The 19,770-nt window shown below is 40.9% G+C and overlaps 1 protein-coding gene across 5 annotated transcripts in view; it reads right to left on the reverse strand.

The window, feature by feature from the left end:
• Positions 1 to 19,770, reverse strand: part of KDM6A (lysine demethylase 6A) — a 179,646-nt gene that overhangs the window by 43,577 nt on the left and 116,299 nt on the right. For 3 of the 5 annotated variants that reach the window (XM_066618811.1, XM_066618808.1, XM_066618812.1), the window contains 10 exons: positions 17,983 to 18,017; positions 14,619 to 14,712; positions 8,599 to 8,725; positions 6,181 to 6,279; positions 5,478 to 5,697; positions 4,799 to 4,933; positions 4,200 to 4,352; positions 3,616 to 3,711; positions 2,591 to 2,695; positions 815 to 1,210 (listed from right to left, as the gene is read on the reverse strand). In XM_066618811.1, the coding sequence (XP_066474908.1) occupies positions 815 to 1,210; positions 2,591 to 2,695; positions 3,616 to 3,711; positions 4,200 to 4,352; positions 4,799 to 4,933; positions 5,478 to 5,697; positions 6,181 to 6,279; positions 8,599 to 8,725; positions 14,619 to 14,712; positions 17,983 to 18,017 (1,460 nt within the window). The remainder of the gene's footprint in view (positions 1 to 814; positions 1,211 to 2,590; positions 2,696 to 3,615; positions 3,712 to 4,199; positions 4,353 to 4,798; positions 4,934 to 5,477; positions 5,698 to 6,180; positions 6,280 to 8,598; positions 8,726 to 14,618; positions 14,713 to 17,982; positions 18,018 to 19,770) is intronic. The other 2 variants (XM_066618813.1, XM_066618809.1) reach the window with 1 other exon arrangement.

Genomic DNA, 19,770 nt, shown 5'->3' on the forward strand with positions numbered 1-19,770 from the left:
TGACAAAAGCACAACAGTATTCACAATAATGTTTGGGTAAAAAAAAGAAATTAGTTGATGAAAACAGAACACTTGTAAATTATTAATAAGTCTTATCTTATTGCACAAACAGGGAGTATGGAGATTGGCTCTCAGTTTTCAACAAACCAGCTGTGGTAGTGCCAAATATCTGCCTAGGCCAGTGCTTTTCAAACTCTCTTGGAGAGTTTGCACCACTGTAAGTCCTTGTGGGGGCAGGGGGGGAGGCAGGGGGAAGGTAGCAATGCAATCGCTCCACTTTCACATCTAATGAGCTGGGGAGCCCTGCAGATGCTCGCACAGGGCTCCCCATACCCCAGGACAGCTGCTGCAGGGACTGGTGAGTGCATCCCAATCCCTGCAGCCCTCCTGAGAGGCGCAATCCTGGGGATTGCATTGCTGCCTCCTCCCTGCCTCCCCCTGCCCCTTTGGGGAAAGAGGCCAGGGCCTTCAGGCTGGAGCGTCACGACGCCCCAGTCTGAAAAACACTGGCCTAGACACTTGAGTAGTTTGTGCTGTTTTAGAACTAACCTATATGTATTATATTATGATTTTCCTGACAAACCAATGATTTGCAGTTTTCTAATATTCTTGGAAAAAGCATTAAGAGACCTATTGTTTTTTCAGATCAGCGATGAACAGACCTCATTTTTTTTAACCTGGTAAACTCTTACTACACATCATCATACATCAAATATATGCCCCAAATATTATAATAAACTATTCTACAGAGGTTTATAATTCCATTACAGTTAGAACATTCTGCTATACTACAACAGGAAAATATAACTTATACCTGAGTGGAGTTAGATAGTTGTTTTTTCCACGGCTCCTCTGCGCTGCTGGTCAGGTTTGTGCGGTTATGAGGTAGAGAGAGTGCGTTTCGCTGCAGGTAAGGCACGTTTCCATTACTTCCACTTCCTGTTATGTGATTATTGCCTAACAAAATAGTGTCTGTACTACCCAGCGTTCTTGCTGTGCTGCAGGGAACTGAGCCTGCTGGAAAAGGTCCATTAGCCATAGACTGCCCTGGGCAGGTTGGACGGATTCCATGCTGTGTGATGTTAGGCACTCTGGTTAGAGCAACCTGAGGCTGCTGACCAGAGACAGAGTTTGTAGGCAGTGATGAGTCAGTTGTTGGCCCATTAGCAATTCCAGTAGATCGTACCTGTGCTACTCCCGTCTGCCTCAACTAATAAAAAGGAAATAAAATACAAAGTACTTTAGTCAAATGACTTAGATAATAATGGTTTAAGTTTTTTTGTTTGGACTGAAATGACATTCCCAAAAGATATATTAATGAATGCTGTTGGTGTAGGTAAGCATTTCTTCTGAATCTGGGGGTTATTTGCATTTTTAAAATATTCTGATACTGCTAACTGAGCAAAGGGGCACCTTTTAAAGTAGTATCCTCTTATATTTAGCAGGGGGAAAGCAACTCTCTCTCTGCATCCCAGCTGCAAGGGTGCCATACAACTTGCAAGGAAGGCTGATCACAAGTCATAATGGCTATTCACTACCTCCAGATTCAGCAGCAATATGCCTCTGAGTATTACTTACAGAGGAGTAATGACAGAAGAGAAGTATGCCTCTCTCTTCTGTTTGTGGATTTCCCAAAGACAGCTGGTGGGCTTTGTGGGGAATAGGACACTACAGTACATGGGCCTTTGACCTAATCCAGCAAGCTTTTCTTATGTTCAGTTTAGAAAATTCCCTACTGCCTCCAAAGCTGATTTCACACATTATGCTATATGAGGGAATTCCATAGGATTCATTGGTGTTACTTCTGCAATAATCTTGTAATGAATCATTGCAAAAGTACTGCCTGATCATGTAATCACTCAAGTGATTACATATGAGCTGAGTTGAGGATCAGACATTGATTACATAGGCCAACACATATTTTGCCATTTTAAAATTCAGACCTATTCCTAAGTATATTTGGGGTGCTGATGGCACCCCTAAGTATATTTGGGGTGCTGATGGCACCCCTAAGTATTTTTGGGGTGCCAAAAATGGCGCCAGCTTTGCCCTATCACATCTAGTTTTAGAAATATGGCATAGTCTCATTTGTGAATGGTTCAAGCAGCTTTCCTATGAGGAAAGCTATGTCATTGCATCCTCATGAGGAAGTTGCTTGAACCATTCACTAACGAAGCTATTCCGTATCTCTGAAATGAGATGTGATAGGGCAAAACAGGTGAATCAGCACCTCAGATTCACATAAAACCATCATAAATTTTTTTTAAAAGCTGTTCTGATTCCGATACTGCAATCTCATTGACCAAATCAAAACAAACACCAGTTCGTTGATACATTCATTATTATTCACATTCTGTATTTATAGTTTAAAATTCCACAATTCAAAATGTCAAACTTGGAACTTATACTTAAACATAAAATTTAAATTACATGAGGAGCTGCTATTTAAAAAAAAAGACACTTATAAACTCTCCTGTGCATGCTTAACCTCTTGAGGCATGCCTACAGGAATTCTCTGGATTCTCTGGAAAAGAAGAGGCCCAATTAAATAGGACATATACAAAACAGAAATAAATGTGTTTGCTGGCACCTGCTGGTGTTGCTGCATCAAGACAAACTGACTCTCCAGCTGTTCCAGCATAAGTTTCTGTGCTGGATTTAAATTATTTCTATTTGCACGCAGCTGTTCCAGGTGCTGGAAAAGAAATACAAACATGTTCCTTAGGCTCCAAGTATAAATTCAGGTTTCTTTATAACAATTAACATGACTATCTCCAAGAATTATCTATTCATCACCCTTTTAAAGCAAGCAAATATCTTCCTCAAAACAAATTATGCAAAAAAGAAATACATCTAACATACCCAAAGTAAGACTTAAACAATCTTCCAGTTGGAATAGTGCAATAAGGCAAAAGTAATTAACTCTGATGACATATGCTGATAGCATGGTCTGAAAATTAAGGGAACAACAAAGCACAGTGACAAATGTTGAAGGCTAGCGTGTATTCCCTGTGAAGTTCCTTGAACATTTCCCTTCCTTCAGCAGTCTATTTTGCTAGAGGAAGGGAAACAGCAACCACTGACTCCTCAAAGATACAGCAGCTGTGCTAGGCTCTGATTCAACACAAGTGTGGTGGATGAGGTTACGAATATTTCAGGCCTTTTATTATACAAAACAACTGCACTGGTATCTTCAAGTTGAAGCACAGTGGTGCAGCTACTATCACTTTTGGAAATAGCCAGTAGTATTTTAACCGGGTAGAAAGTTCAATATACTAAAACAAAAGTAATGAAATGTTAAAACACTTCATTTGCTTTAAAAAAAATGCATGAAAGTTTAGCCTTCGTAAATCACTTTAGAACATTCTACAGGTTATGTTTTACCTACAGCAATAATTTCAGAGGTACAACTTCCTCAACATACCTCTGTGAAAAACACAAATATGAAACACTTGTATAAAGTTGTGTACATTTTTGGCAAATATTACAGATTAAAAGGAAAAAAATTACATTCAAATGACAACTAGGAAATAGGGAAGAAGATGATAATAATGTTTAGTGTTTTACACACATGTGTTTCATGACATTTTTAAGAGAGACTCTTTATAGACTTGCCTGTAATTTCTGTGGTGTCAAGCACCAAGAATGTACTTGTTGCTGTACTGAAGGATGTGACACGGTATGTCCACTGCTCCAAGCATCTAAAGTGTTCTAAGGAAAACATTAAAATTCAAAACAAGAATATCAAAATCAAACAGCAAGAATTAAGAGCAGTCACTACAAGGAAAGTCATTTTCTTAAAAAAAGTAAAATATTGGTAAATATAATTCAACTTCAGTTAATATAATAATCATGGGAGAAAAACTAAAAGATAATCAACCGTGATGAAGAATTAAATAAAACCCAAATGGTGGACTTAAAGTTTGTCAAAACTCATTTTAGCTCTTGCAGTACTGGTAATGGAATGGTTAAGCATTCTAAATATAAGCAAAGGTGGCAGACAAAATGGCATGATTCTTTTCCTAATCCCTATTGTCAGAGTTTCTGCAATTTTCCAACTACTCTAAACACAATGTTACTGCTGTGGACGTTGCAACTCTATTGTCAATTTAAAGAGTTATCTGCACAATGGATTAATACTGGATGCCAGAGGATTAGATTCTTGTAACTAAGTGGGGCTTTTATATGAGAATATATACCTTTGTTGGACTAGAAGTTCTTTTCCTCTTGGCTGGACTGGACAGGTCATCTACATGGCTAGAAGGAATCATGTGTAGTGGCAATTGCTGTGAAATAGGTGTTTGACTGAGGCCTAGTACAGGTTCAGTATTTTGATGATGAGGTTTACAAGCCTAGGAATCAAAGGAGGAAGAAAAAAATATGGTTCTATACATTTTTTTAAAAAAAATGTTCCTGATACTATATAACTTTCAGCAGTTGCACATTTTAAGGGCTGTGTGACTATTCTAAACTAATTTATTGAAAACCAATTTCCATAGTATCACCAAACGAGCAGTGTGTACCTTTCATGGGGTTGTTTTAAAATAAAAACTGCTGCAAGTTCTATGATGAATGAAATCTTTCTGAAAATCATGAAAATCCACAAAGGTTCTAAATTGGTACCCCCATATTTCCTCCAAATCATAGGGAGTCTATTCTTAATCTTCCTTTGTTAAATTAGTCTTATTACCAGTGAAAACTAGTCCTATGCTATAGCAAAATATGTTTGACTACTACAGATTGATTGAAAAGAACCCTTAAAAGCTGGGCACCTGCAGAACATAACCCAACTTCTCACCTGCTGTGCTGTGTTCATGGCACCCTGCCTGGAGGTAAGCTCTGCGGGGATTGGTAGGCTCCATGCCTCCTCAATACTAGGAAGTAATTTAGTTTTATTCTGTAGACTACCTTGTGGAAGGTTACACAACTGAGCCTAGGAAAAATTATGTAAAAAGTAAATTTAACACAATCCTAATTTAGTAAGATCAAGTCCATGAAATCTTCCTAAATTCTGTACTCTACTGTGTCTCAGAAAGAATAAGTTTTAATTATGGGGTTTCGAAGAGGTGCTAAGGATAAAGAGGGTAACCAGAATATAAACCTTTGTGAGAATCAGAACAAAGTTTAGCTCTGATTTCAGAGGTCTCGTTAATGCTTTGGTTCTGAAATTGCAAACAAGAGCAAAAGATAGTGTGTGTATTCTCTCTAAAGCTATGACAACTTAAAACATAGACAACATAAAGAATGCATAAATTATGTCAAGGTAGAAAAAAAGTATTACTTAAGAATCGAGACCCACTTAAAATGAGAAATAAAATGAAACTGCAAGCTATGATATATGTTTAGAATGTATATGGAAACAAATTACACACACCATGAAATAAATTACATATTAACTTCTATTCCTTCTTTTCTTCACTCCCTCCACCCCTTGTTACTGTTAAAATGTTCCCCTATTCTTAGATCCAAGCTGTTACCTGTAAATACTTTATCCGTGCTGCAAGTGCAGAGGTATTACTACAATTTTTGCTTCTGGTTGCATTTAAGTAGCATTTAATGGCATCCTGAGACTGGTTGCAGGACTCATAGAGGGTGCCAAGGTCCATCCAGGCTGCAGCATGGCCATGGTCCAATTGTACAGCACAGATATAGGCCTGTAATGCATCCATAGGCTGATTCTGCTGCTGGTAGAGCACACTGAAGAGAAACACGAATGAGATTATGAATTCTGGATGATAAAATCACAGTCAGCCCATTAGTGTGTCTCAAAATAGCATCCAAACTTTTTCTGTATTGTGATAAACACGAGCATCATATTGTGCATTTTGAAAATTATAAATAATGCAGTTCTGTAAATTTTATCTCAAACTATATAGGAGCAATCCATCAAATCACTAATGCTGTGCAACCACAATCTACTACATCAGAACATGCAGAAGCTCTTTGAAAGTACTTTCAAACTGGAAGTTGTACAACTGCAATGTTTGGTTAACTGAGCACAAAATCCAATATTAAAAACATTAAGACTGTACATATGTTACATTTTGTAGAATTTGGAGCGTATCTAGTGAAAAACAGTTAGACATTAAGTATTTCACATTACAGCAAAATCAAAACCAAAAGTTAAAACCTGTTCTGCTCAAATTACAGTTTACACTAAAGTCTTCTTAATATGCTTACCCTATAGAACACCATGTATCTGCACTTGCTTCTGATTTATCAATAGACTGCCTATAAGATATAAAGGCATCCTGAACTTTCCCAATACTTGAATAGCACCTGAGAGAAGAGAGAATAAGGTGGTTTTTAAGAAAGCAAGTGATTTAATGATCAGTGGATCAACAAAGCCTACTTATTACAAAAATCTGCAGGCTGAATCCTATTCAACTTTCCAGCACTGATGCAGCCGTGCCAATGGGATGTGTGCTGCATCCTGCAGGAAGGGGGGGGCAGTCACAGAAGCCTCCTCAAGGTAAGGGACTATTTGTTCCCTTAACATGGGGCTGTATAGCAGTTGCAACAGCTCTGGAAAGTTGGATAGGGCCCTAAATATGTTAAAGTAACCTCTAAAAGAAAGTTACATTAATAAAACAAGGGATTTTAAGAAATACACATTGTGCAAAGTGCAAACAACAAACCATCACTTATAGTACTTAGTTAGCTAATGAGGACTACCTACTTAGCTGTCTGCATTAAGCAATCTGTAAGAATTTTTAAAAATTTGACTGGGACAATGCCTGCATTTTATAGTAGTAAAATATTTTAAAACTCAAAAACTATGTCACAAATATTGACTTTCACAGCCACACAGGAAAAAAGCCTTAACATAACTGCATCAAAACTGGACCTAAAACTGAATCTCTCCAGCAACTAAAACTGCATCACTTCACTTCAATGCAGAAAGATTGATTTTTCTTGTGTAGAGAAAAAATAGCCTACATCTTTCATAAGAAAGATCTGATGTAGTCTATATGGACTAGGCATTCATGGACCCTAGTTTTGAGTAACCTACAATGGAATCTATCCATTTGCTAGAGTTTATCTGAATCTATCAGTTTATCTGAATCTATCAGAGATTTATCTGAATCTATCAGAGATTTATCTGAATCTATCAGTTTGCATAAAATGTGAGGAAATGGCCTGAATATGCCAATGGTTACCTGATAGTTCTAGAATAATATTTGCCAAGATAGCATGAACTTTGCAATAATAGTATCATTTGAGGTTACTTATCTGCAGATTTTCCATCTGTGGATTGGGTTCAACGTGGGTACGCCTGGCCCCGACTGAGCCAGATTTGGCCCAAACTAAACCCTCCAAAGGTGACTGGAGCTGTGCTCCAGTCGCTTCCAGAGGCTCTTCTGAGGTCTGTGGGGGCTGTGCACTTCTGGAAAACCCTTCTAGGACCTCTGGAGGCCACTCTATGACGTGTGGAAAATGCATGCAGGCTCCACAGACCTCAAAAGATCCTCTGGAGGCAAAGTCTGGAGAAGTAGCCTCTGAGGTTTTGGGGGCCTTTCTGAGGCCTGCAGAGGCTGCGTACAGTGTCTATGGGCCTCAGGAAGGCCTCTGGAAGTCCTACAAAGGCAATTCCAGAAAACCGGAAATGCTCCTCTAGGACCTCCGGAGGCCACAAAGTGGTCTATGCAGGCTGCATGGAGCCTCCATTGGCCTCATAACAGCTTCAGACATGACCAGAGAACGCTCTGGTCGCATACAGAGCTGAGTGGACCCTGAAATCTGCATGACTTGGTTTCACGTGAAATTCACGTGAAGGTTCCAGGAACAGAACAAGGGTCCACCTCTATACTTCAAGCCAACAGCATTATTTCACAGTAAAACAAACCTCCGTTTTCAACAGAACACCTATAATACAGAATAATTTACTCTGAAATGTTTTCTTAAAAACTGCTAAAGTAGACTATATTTTTGCAGTTCATTTAAATTTACAAACTCTACAAATTATTTTGCAGAGATTATATAGTAGGAAGAAGTAAGAAAAGCTGGAATGGGTCTATAAGAATGTGTGGTTTGACCAAACCACACAGCACACTAACCATGTACTGTGGCCTGTCAGGTGACTGACAAACCACTTGCAAGCTGCAACCCCAGGAATGAAGCAAAACAAGGGGCTTATCAAGACCTGGATGGAACTCCATGCATAGTTAATGAGCTGTGTTTGGTTTGGTGGCCTAGGCTAGAAAAAGGGAAAAATATCAACAGAACATGGGACAGATACAAAAGTTATACACTTAAACTTTAATAGTCACCAGATAAATTGCTAGTGGTTTTATAAAATCCTATCTGCTACATTTCCCATAGAGAATCCCATGGACAATCCACACAGACGAAATGGATTTTGCATTATCCATGTACATAATACTTAACATACAGTGTAAAAAACCAGTTAGGTCCCTGGTGTGAAGGCCCATAACTGAAATATCTTAGCAATGCAACAATTTTTTTCCTACAAAGTATATAATCTGGGATTTATTGCCTGTATGGTTTTCATGTTTCATATATTTGTCTGTTTAAAGTATGTGTTTGCTGAACCTCATTTTATAAGAATCCTTTCAGTGCTATACCACCCATTTTTACCTTCCTAGGAAATACCAGGACTGGCCAGAGTTGGGATCTGCTTCTAGAGACTTCTGAAGACACTGAATAGCATAGTTTTCCTTGGCGGCTTTATCTCCCAACTGATCCACTGTGTGATGCATCCAGCCTTTAAAAAAAAACACACACACACATCTATCTATCTATCTATATATATATTTGTACAGTAATACATTAGATAGAACTGGCATACTTTTCACTCAATGATTATATGGTATGAGTGCTTAGAATTTGTACCTCAAGCAGAGTAAGTTTCATATTAGACATGATTACTTCCCAACATAAGCAAAAAAATAAATAAAATAAAAATAAAACCAAGCATACACAAATGAACAACCAGTCTATGTAGTAAAGGCATTATGAAAAGATTACTACATCTATGTAAACTATTGTCAGGAGAGAAAAATGTGCATTTGTTCAATTTTTGCAACATACAAAACCCAACACTCAATATAGGTGGTGCCTCTATATCCACGGGGGAGCTGTTCCAGGACCCCTGCAGATACCGAAAACCACAGATAATGAAATCTGTGGTTTTCCAACCCACTGGGGCTGAAAATCGGAAGTGGTCTTCAGGGACCTCTGGAGGCCATTCTGAAGCCCATAGAGGCTGTGCAGGGCCTCCACAGGCCTCAGAAGAGTCTTTGGAAGTTTCAGGTTGGGCTAAATCTAGCTTAGCTCGGGTCTGGGGGACCCATGTTGAGCCAGATCTACGGATACAAAATCCATGGATAGGTAGGCTCAACCTATATTACAATAGGATCTCCAAGGAAGGAGCCATATTAGACCAGTGGTCCATTCAGTTCATACCTCTTAACCACTTCTAGGAACTTCAGACTCAAGCATTAAGAACACTTAATATAATGTTATCTGCATGTATCTGTCAGCAACTCAAACCATTAAGGATGCTTGAAGCTTGAACACAAAAGCCTTAATATAATTAAGTACTTGGAAAATGACTGGGATTCTCAGTATGTTTATCTTCAATATGATGTTGAATATGGTGTTACCACACAAAAATAAAATGCAAAACTGAAAGCAAGAAAACTACTTGGAAGAAGAGACTAGACTTAATAAAAGAAGGAAAGGAGAAAGGTAGGAATATAAGCAAAGTTCTGCCCGAGAATAAACTCAGGAGAAAGTTTCTAATGGTTCTACCACTATGGTGGATGATGAAGAGCTAAGGAGGAAGCTACAGACCACACTCTTTTGGCATGTGTTCCCACTGTGCAGACTGGGCTCATGCCAAAATTGCAGTAGCTAAATTCTAGAATGTTCCAATTGCAGCAATTGGTTGGCAGTTACATCAGTGTGGATGCACAGAGACCATAAAGAACAGAGTGTACCAACACATGATCAAGTTTCTTACTTATGGTGTTTTCATTTCCAAGTTTTCTACATCTTTTGTGAGATAACACTATTTAATACTTATATGGGCTTTTCTCTAAGTGCTCAAAGTACTTTATAATAATTCTCAGTATTTTATTCCTTACAACCCAGGCCAGCCCATCTCTGGGACCAACTGAACAGTCAATTTGTTACATGTTTTCAGGTTGTACATACTTGGCACCAATGCAACCAAGTACATGTGGATTAGCATACAAAAGGAAATCTACAACATTTAACTAGAACTTTCAAGGAAGCAATGATATAAGCTTATACAGAATTGACACAGGTTTGTAAAATCCATAGCTTAATGTTCAATCAGATGTGACAGCAGCAGGACCTAATTCAGTCCTGCCAATTCCCTAGTGGGGGAGGGGGAATTTAAAGTACAGGATGAACATACATGTAGGGTAGGGGAACTGAATCCTCTGCACTCACAAACTTTTTAAAAAATCCACTTTTCTCCTGAAAGGGTTATTCCATTCACAGAGCTCCACTAAGAGAAAACGACCTAAGAAAGCAGAACAGATGAAGGGGAATTTGACATCTACTCCCACATTGCCCATCAAGCTCTATCCCCCATTCTGTTGCTTTAGAGATCAAGATAAATTCAATTTTGCACAATGGCCTGCTTCTGAAATGCCTTGTTTGGCTTTTAGAAGACTGAGGATTTTGACACATGTTATACGTATTTTAATTTGTTAGTAGTTTTGGCTCAAGTATTTACTTCTAGGCAACCAGCAAGCCTCCCAAAGTGGCTAGATGCAAACAGCAGAGTTTGCAAACCCAGAGTAAAACTTATCCAACCTGTTATACAGCCAGTAAAAAGTGTCACATGCACAGTAAAAAGTCCTGAACATATGACACTGCAAGTAGCATAGCTGGGGGGGTGGGAACCCAGGGACGGGTGATATGATAATGCTCTACATGCCTGCGCATACACCTCACCTCCTCCATGCATGTTCGGCCCTGGCCCCAGAAATGGTCCATTCAGAGCCATACAGGAGCCAGAGAGGGGAGGTGGGCAGATTTTGTGGCTCGTCCATGTGCTGAACAATAAGAAGATGTCACCCTTCCCACTGAAGACAGCTGAAAACCGTCACTCCAGCATGAGGGAGGCTATGGTTCCCCAGCCCCCACCCAGTCATGCTACTACAACACTGCTCCAGTTCTGACAGAGAAGTTGGTTTGTATTGTTTGCAGTCTTAAATTTTGTCTCTGTGGGTCAGTTGTTCCCAACCTTTAGCAGCCCACAGATCACTGAGGTATACATTGGAATTGTCATGGATCACATGCAACCCCCTCCATCCCCACCACACACACAAAAAAAATTCAATTTGGTAGCCCATGTCATTGGGGAGCGCTCACCAAGGCACTGGAAATGCCAGCTGCAGGGGGTCCATTCTCTGCCCTCTCTGGTGGTCCATGGGGAAGCATCTTGCCAAGTGAGCGCTCTTCCACAGACTACCAAAAAAGGTGGAGAATGGATCCTCCCATCGCTGGCACTTCAGTAAGTGCTGGACCATCAGAGAGCGGAGAAAGGACTACCAACAGCCACAGCAGACACTTCAGTGGTCCGTGGGGGAGCACCCACTTGCCAAGACACTAGAAAAATCAAAAGTAATTATCTTCTTTTTTCCTGAGACCTCACGGACCACTTCTCAGGGTCTCACAAGCCTCCTGTGATCCCCAGACCACAGATTGGGAACCACTGCTGTGGGACAACACTGATTCACTCTTGAAGCAGGAAATAAATGTACCATGCTTCGTATTAAACTAGCATATGAATCAAGATTCTGAAACACTGTTAAGTGTGTCAGTAGAATTGTAGGTTGCTAACAACTAGAATCTCTGTTCAGTACCAGGCACTGCTACATTCATCCAATACCACTATTTCATGAGGTCCAGGTCACACCAGGAGGTGGTTGAAACAGTGCTCAACCCTATTCTATATCCCAGTGGATCTCAAACTTTTTATCAGTGGGACCCACTTTTTAAAATGATAATCTGTCCGGGACCCACTGGAAGTGATGCCATGGCCAGAAGTAACATCACCAAGCAAATTAAAATAAATTATAAATAAATAAATTAAAACAAATAAGGGGACACAAGATGGGAAAGCCAGCCCTGTTCCAGTAAGTGAATTCTCTCTGTAGCCTGCCTGCAATAACCTCAAGCCCCCACCCAAAAAATCAGTAAGATTTTCAGTCCTGCCCTGTGCCCAGTTCAATTTAAGTTCTTAGACCAGTTCAATGTGATTTGGTATGAAATCAGTTTTGAATCTAGCACGTTTTCTGTTGGGGCTGGATCAAGACTCAAAGCTTCCCTCTAAACATTATTAAAACCCAGAGTGATGAGGAGAGGAAATGAGACTGGAGGGGGAGGAAGGAGTCTGGAAAAGACAACAACCCTTTCCAATAAAGCAATGGTTCCCAAACCTATTAGCACCAGAACTCACTGTTTAAAATTATACACAGGACCCACCTAGCTTTACAAGTCTAAAAAAGAAAAAAAATTCAGCTTACCAGCTCAATTCTCTGTTTTTATCCTATTTAGTGGTGGGGGAAGGGGGAGGTTGCCTTCTGGAGCACTTGTTGAGCTCCACTTTCATCAAACAGGGACAATTTTGGTGGCCTAGCATTCCACTTTGTCCTTCAACACGAGCTAAGGTATGGTTGCTTACTTATGAGTAAATGTGACCATGTAGCTTAGTTTCACTTTCCATAGGGCTCAATACATTTGTCGGCTTGGAGGGAGGGACTTCCTTCTGGAGGATTTTTGTGGGGCTGCTTTCATCAGATTGGGACCATTCTGGTGGCACTGAATTCCTCTTGGCCTGCCCTTTGCAATGGACCAGGGCACGTTCACATATAAATAAATGCACAATATAGTTCAGTTTCACTTTCCATAGGGCTCCATGCATTTTCCTTCTCATCTATCAGTTTCAGCTTCACAATCCACCAACAATCAGTTTGCTACCAAAGTGAGGTTGTGACCCACAATTTGAGAAATTCTGATCTACCCAATACCAGCAAGCTACCTGAAGCAGTCCCACCAACTCAACACAATAGACCTGGGAAGAAAAGATGGAAGAGGCCAAATTGCAACATCTAGGCATGGAGCACACTGTCACTAGCTCTGACTATGAGTAAGGACCAGGGATGGAAACTCAAGTCAGTAACTCGAACTCAAGTTGCGAAAATGTGCATTTTTCTGTGACTCGTTGACTCATGAGTTGTGCATATGGAAGGCTCTGAAAAATACTCGTGTCTGGGGCCCCCTGACTTGGCACTTGTCCCCATGCATGGACACTCAAATCTGACTATGTCTGGGTGTGCTTGCTTACTGTTTTTGCAGCGTGAAAAAAATTGTAGAGCCATTATTCCAACTCGGTGAGCAACAGGGTAGTTAGCTGGATACAGGGAAAGAGTTAATGTTTTCCTCTTGCAATGAATAGGACGGGGGGGGGGAGAGACAGGAGCAGGCTTTTTCCCTGTCTGTGCTAGGAAGGAAGGAAGGAAGGAAGGAAGGAAGGAAGGAAGGAAGGAAGGAAGGAAGGAAGGGATGATCACTGGATGCAGGAGGAGGAACCCAAGGGGGTTCTTGCCTTACAATTGCCTGCAGAACCCCAGGGGGAAAGAGAAAGGAGGTAGGGAAGTTGGGGGGGGGGAGGGAGGTGGTTTGCAGCTCCGCATGACTTGGGCGGAGGAAGCCTCATTGAATGACTGGCTGCAGTGGGACTTCTTCTGAATAGAGCTGCAAAGGATTGGGTTCTCCTGGTAAGCCTTGCAGCTGCGGCACATGACCCTCCATTCTCTTGCCGCTTCTCCCCCCACTCTCAAGCAGTCCATTCCACTCCATCCCACCATCTTTACAGATGGGATGGGGCAGCAGAGGAGTCTTTAAAGTGAACTCTTCCCCCCCCCCCACACACACACAGCCCAGCAGCAGCCCCATTTTTTCATGGAGGGCTTTCGGGGGAGGGCAACTCAACGTGAGTCCTTTAGAGTCGTGAAGCAGCGAATTGGGAAGAGCCACTATTATGCCTCTTTTTCAAGTTGAGTTGTGGGGGCGGTGACTTTAGGCTTGACTCAAGCCCCGCTGGATTTTCCCATCCCTGGTAAGGACTTGGCAGACACGGCAACAGCAGACTTCAGGTAATGCCTATTTACGTTTTATTTTGGGGGCAATTAACTGCATTTTACATACTACTGTGTTATGTGGAGTTTTGTTTCTATGAATGCATATCTATTTATTTTTAAGCCAGAGACCTGGGGATAGAGAAAGGGAAAAGTCTAAAAAATAGTCACAACAAATAGCTAAAAAGTAAGCAAAGGAACTCAGTTCCATATTTATTCATTGTGAATGATAACTTCATTTTGAAAGTTTCACAGAAAAAGGAATGTGGTTAGTCATAAATATAAGTTTAAAAATACACCAGATTTATGCTTGATCCCCCTAGTTTTAGAAACCAGATACATACCTGCAAAGGACAATTATAATACTTTGAGTAGGAATGGGCGGATAACTAGATGAATGACAATGTTCTGTCAATAGAAATAACTGTAGAAGAACAAGCAAAGCAATTCCTATTTCCTTCCTCTAGTCTTACATACCCAACTGTTGTAACACAATTGCTTTCACTTGTGCAGGAAGGTTCTCAGTCTGCAAAAGTTGTTCATATTCTTTCTTTGCCAATTGATATTTTCTCTAAAAAAGAGCAAAACATATTTATAGATGTCAGAACTTCCTACAGAAAGTGGATTGTGATGCTAGAGTTAGAAGCAAAAATATGTGAATGTTAATGACAGCTAATATAGCAGCAGACTATTGTTTCACTGATTTAGCAATACAATCAAGAGAAAATGCACAGCTAATTCAGTCATTACATAATAAATTGATGTATTTAACCTAGTGATAGATTACTCTAGCACCTCTCTCCGATTTTGCTGAATGTGACCTTTTATCCAAATTCTGCTATACTCGGAATACAATACAGTATTCTATCACGCTACTGATGGAAATGTCAATCTGATAAATTTACACACAACTCTAAACAGAGGGAAGCTACTGAACATAAAAACAAATTGATTGGAGCATTTTAATACTTATTAAAACAAGTATCAGAGATAGCGATATTCAGTTTTACTGCTTGTCAATTAAGCAATTTTGGAAGCAAAGTCTCTTTCTGTATTTCAGATTCTATACTGTAGACACTAGGATGAACTCTTAAAGAGTTATAAAACAGTTTTATATTGTCATTTTATAGTTTTTAATCTGTATTTTATTTTTCTTACAATGTATTGACTGTTGTTAACTGCCTTGAGTGCCCTTCAAGGACAAAGGCGGATTACAAATCCAATCAATTAATCAATACAGAGCATGTGGAGATCAATGGAAAAACTATGGCAAGAGTGAGGAGGGTCTTTAATGGAAGCTGGGATATAAGGAAACTCTAGTACCAACACTTCACTTGACCAATTTAAACGATATCTGCTTTTTGAGATAAACCAAATGAATATGACACCACAGATTTTGTAATACTATTTGTTCAATAGGGCCAGGATTTTGCAAGATTACAGGTGCTGAGATCTAGGAGATGTCATCCTGTGTCTCATCAGGATAATCCTCTGAACTAAGGGAAAGGGACAAAATTGGTAAGGAAACAAGAGGCAAAATACCGTCCACTCTGCCAACATCCAAATACTGCAGAGGCCAAGTCCCAGTTAATGCAAGATTTCTACATATATACTGTATAGGTCGGATCTCTATGCATGGGTTCAGCACCCTTGGATTTGACCAGTGCGGGGTGCCAGACCTGTGCTGGAGGCTCTCACTTGATCTCCCAGACATGACCAGAAGTGCCTTTCCAACACCTATGGGGGGCTTTCTGAGGCTCAGAGTGGTCACATGCAGCCTCTCTGGGGCTCAGAACACCCCTGGATGCATCTGGAGGTCAGGTGAGGGCCCCCAACTGCAGATTCCATTATCCGTGGGTTTCGGTATCTGTGGGGGAATCTAGGAACAGAATCCTGCGGATATCGAAGTCCAAGTGTACATAAAAATTAATCCATCTACAATCTAGACGTGTTCTAACGGTGGCACAATTTTAGAACTACTCTAATTATTACTTCTAAAACTTTGGGCCCAGTCCTATTCAACTTTGCAGCGGTGATGCAGCCATGCCAACGGAGCATATGCTGCATCCTGCAGTGAGGGACCACTCACAAAGTCATCCTCAAGGTAAGGGGACATTTGTTCCCTTACAGGGCTGCATTGGTGCTGTAAAGTTTGAGAGGGTACAGCCTGGAGTCAGGGTGGGAGCAACCAGCCTGGGGAATGAGCCATCATTCGTTGCTCCTTGAATTAGTTGTCCACACTAAAACGGAAGATGTAAATTTCTCTCCTACTGCAAGTCTTCCTTATTCCTGGAACTACTACCATATCACTGTCTTGGTAACTGGGGAGAGCATAGGCAAAAAAATGTAGTAAGTGGGCAGATTCTTCATTTTTCTCTCCGCCCTTGTTACAAGACACACACTTGACAGAGTTACAAGGACTGAGATGGGCTGAGGTGGTATGTCGGTGTAGAAGGTCCAAGGCTGTATCTCCTACCTAGTTCCAAAATTATATGCAAGTTAAGGCCAATTAGCTTCCATATACAATTAAAAATGCTGGTTATATAGGGCTTTAAAGCCCTATATAGACAAGGCTCTGAGTATCTAAAAGACTTTCCTCTTTCGGTATAAGCTTTTCTGTCCTTTCACCAATTGAAATATTGCTGGCAATGACATGTGACAATTTTCCCAGTAATGATGCCTAGACTGCGGGGCTCCCTTCCCCAGAGGCTCATATGGCTCTGCAATACTTATTTTTCAGCAGGTCTTTTAAGAGTTTATTATTTCACCAGACATTTAAACTGAATTGTCAAGTCGTGTCTGGTTTTGTACATCTGATCTTTGCTGCTGCTACTATTATTTTTGTTGATTATTATCCTGGTTTTTATTGCTTTGGTGACCCATACTAGGTGGAAAAGCAGTCTATAAATAAGAAGGAAGCAGGGAAGGGGACAAATAAACAACTTTTCCTTCAGGAACTGTTTCAGTTGCCAAAGGAGAACCTTTTCAATGTTCATGTTAAAAAATATTGCTTGGTAGTGGCAAAGACATTCCTCTTTCACCACCAAAGCCCTGATTGAAGGTTCACCTTTCATCAATTTTGCCTGCTAACATTACTTCCCCTATCAGCTACTGCTTTACTACCATTTCACCACCTCTCCCCCAAGTTCGATCTTCTTTCTCCTTCCCAAAGTGATCCTAGCCACAGAATAGGAAGATATCATAATGTGATATAAACTACAGATTTATCTAGAAAGTGAGAGGAAACAAGGCCTGCTCACAATAGGAACAATACTTCAAGTGAAGCATTCCATCCCATTTCAAAATCACAGAAAAGAGGCACTTTCTTGAGATTGACAAAAGTATTCACAAAAATCTCATAAGAACATAAGAACAGCCCTGCTGGATCAGGCCATTTCACACATGCACATCCCTCTTTCAGATTGACCTTATTTGCTAGACCAGGGGTGTCAAACTTATTTCATATTGAGGGCCGAACAGCATTCATGATGCCTGCTGAGGGTCAGAAGTGATGTCATTAGGCAGGAAGTGATGTCATTGAAAAGTTCATAACCAAAAATAAGCACTTTTTCTCACTTAGGAACTCATTCGCTACAAATGACAGAAGAGAAAATACACAAAGCTTGATCATATTTCAAGATATGAGAGCCCAATTTTCATGTGGGTTGCCCTTGCAGCAGTAAAACACCTCAGCACTGCTCAGCAGCTGAGAGCCTGAGGGCCAGATAAAAAGCTTCCGTCGGCCAGATCCGGCCCCTGGGCCTTATGTTTGACACCCCTGTGCTAGACAGTATCATTCTAACTTAATTATTTTAATAGCCATAAAGCATAACACACTTACCTGGGTTTCATATAAATGGGCAATGTGAAACCGAACTGTAAAAACCGGAAAAATAAAGGTATTAGGAATAGCACAAATAAGTATCAAGTTTCGTATGTGTGTGCACATTTATCTATAAAGTATATATGCCTGTGTGGATATCTAGTGTAGTATAAACCAGGGGAGAAAAGACTGGATAGAAGTGGATCTCTGCAGACACTAGACACCACCAACCACTTGAATAGAAAATACAGAGATGTCAAAATGACCCTCAGATTTATTCTGCAAAAACCAATCAACTGTACTTGTATATACATGCTACCCTTAGACCACTGGGAAAAATAGGACAGCCTATGTTTTTAGCTTTAGGCCACTGGAACAGGAAGCTTATTGACTGGAAAGTACATTTGTAATCTAGTGTTTGCTTGTCCTCAGCCTAGCAAGAGTGCACCAGTGACCAGTTTTGCTTAGAACCTCACAGGAAGGCATATATTCTCCTCAACCCCTCCCATTTTTTCAAGGATACACAAGAGCTAAATGATACCAGGCAATTGTCTCAATTTTTGGTTACAAATCCCTTACAGCCCAATCCACAGCGCAATAGCACTGGTGGGGCAAGTGTGTGCACTGTTGTAAATGTGCCGTAAAGCATGTTGTGGCAGCACAGATTATCATGGCATTGGCAGGATAGACTGCACCAGCCTGCTGGCGTTCATAGAGAACAAGCGCACTGGAGCAAGTAAGCTCTGTGAGGGCCAGAAGAGGGAAGGCATGTAACAGGGCAGGAGGACGGCGGGGAGGAGGGCAGATTAGGCTTGGGAGAGGAGTTGGATCCGTGGCAGTGGTCTCTACCATACCCTTGCAGTTATGGTTTCTGATTCTTTGGAAACAACTGGTGATCTTGGACTAATGACACAATCCTATTTAAGAGTTGTGCAAGCAGAATGCACACTGTGCCAGTGCTGGCCATCACAAATGTGCCATAAATCATTAGGCGCACTAGTGGGAAGGTGTGCTGGTACAGTGGAGGACACCCGCACATAAGTTTTGCATTATATTGCAAAGCAGATAAGTTCTGCATTGTACAGCTCAGGGGCAGGGGTTGGGCAAGGATGGGGTGGCAATGGGCAAGTGGATCAGGCCTAGGAGGGGGCGGAATCGGCACTGCCTGTGTGTGCTGTACCCTGTCCCCTTCCAGGGCCTGATCTGCTGACATGGATCAATGCGGACTTGTCTCAGTGATACTGCCGGTTCAGGTCCAAGTTGACACATAGCAGATGTCCCCTTACCCCAAGGAGACCTCCCATCTGTTAAATTCTCCCATGGATTGTAGCACAGCCCGTGTTGGTGCCATTGCACTGGCACAAAGGAACTTAGATAGGATTACGCTGTAAGTTACTCTCCCCACTGTCATTTCCCCATTACTACCAGTCCTTTCCAAAAACATTAAATGATGTAGAATCAAAGCAGACTAATTTAGCTATTGGACTCATCTCTCAGTCCTACCACATCTTTCAACAAAAATGCACACATGAGCACGCACATTTACTATCAGGAATTCATCCATTTACTTATTTAAAAGTTTTATATACAGTTTCTGGTACTCAATTCAGTGTACAACATAAAGGTTAAACATAAAGAAAGCAAAAATATTTTAATAATGGAGGTGACTGAGAGACCAATCGCATGGATCGCCAAGCCGCAGAGGAAAGCAGGGAGGAGGCATTCCAGAGAGGGGGAAGGCGGGCAGAGGGCAAGGAGGAGGCTGATGGGGAGGCAGGTAAAGGGCGGGGGAGGCATGTTGGGGGG

This window comes from Tiliqua scincoides, chromosome 3 (genome assembly GCF_035046505.1).
Source record: "Tiliqua scincoides isolate rTilSci1 chromosome 3, rTilSci1.hap2, whole genome shotgun sequence".
NCBI lineage: Eukaryota > Metazoa > Chordata > Lepidosauria > Squamata > Scincidae > Tiliqua > Tiliqua scincoides.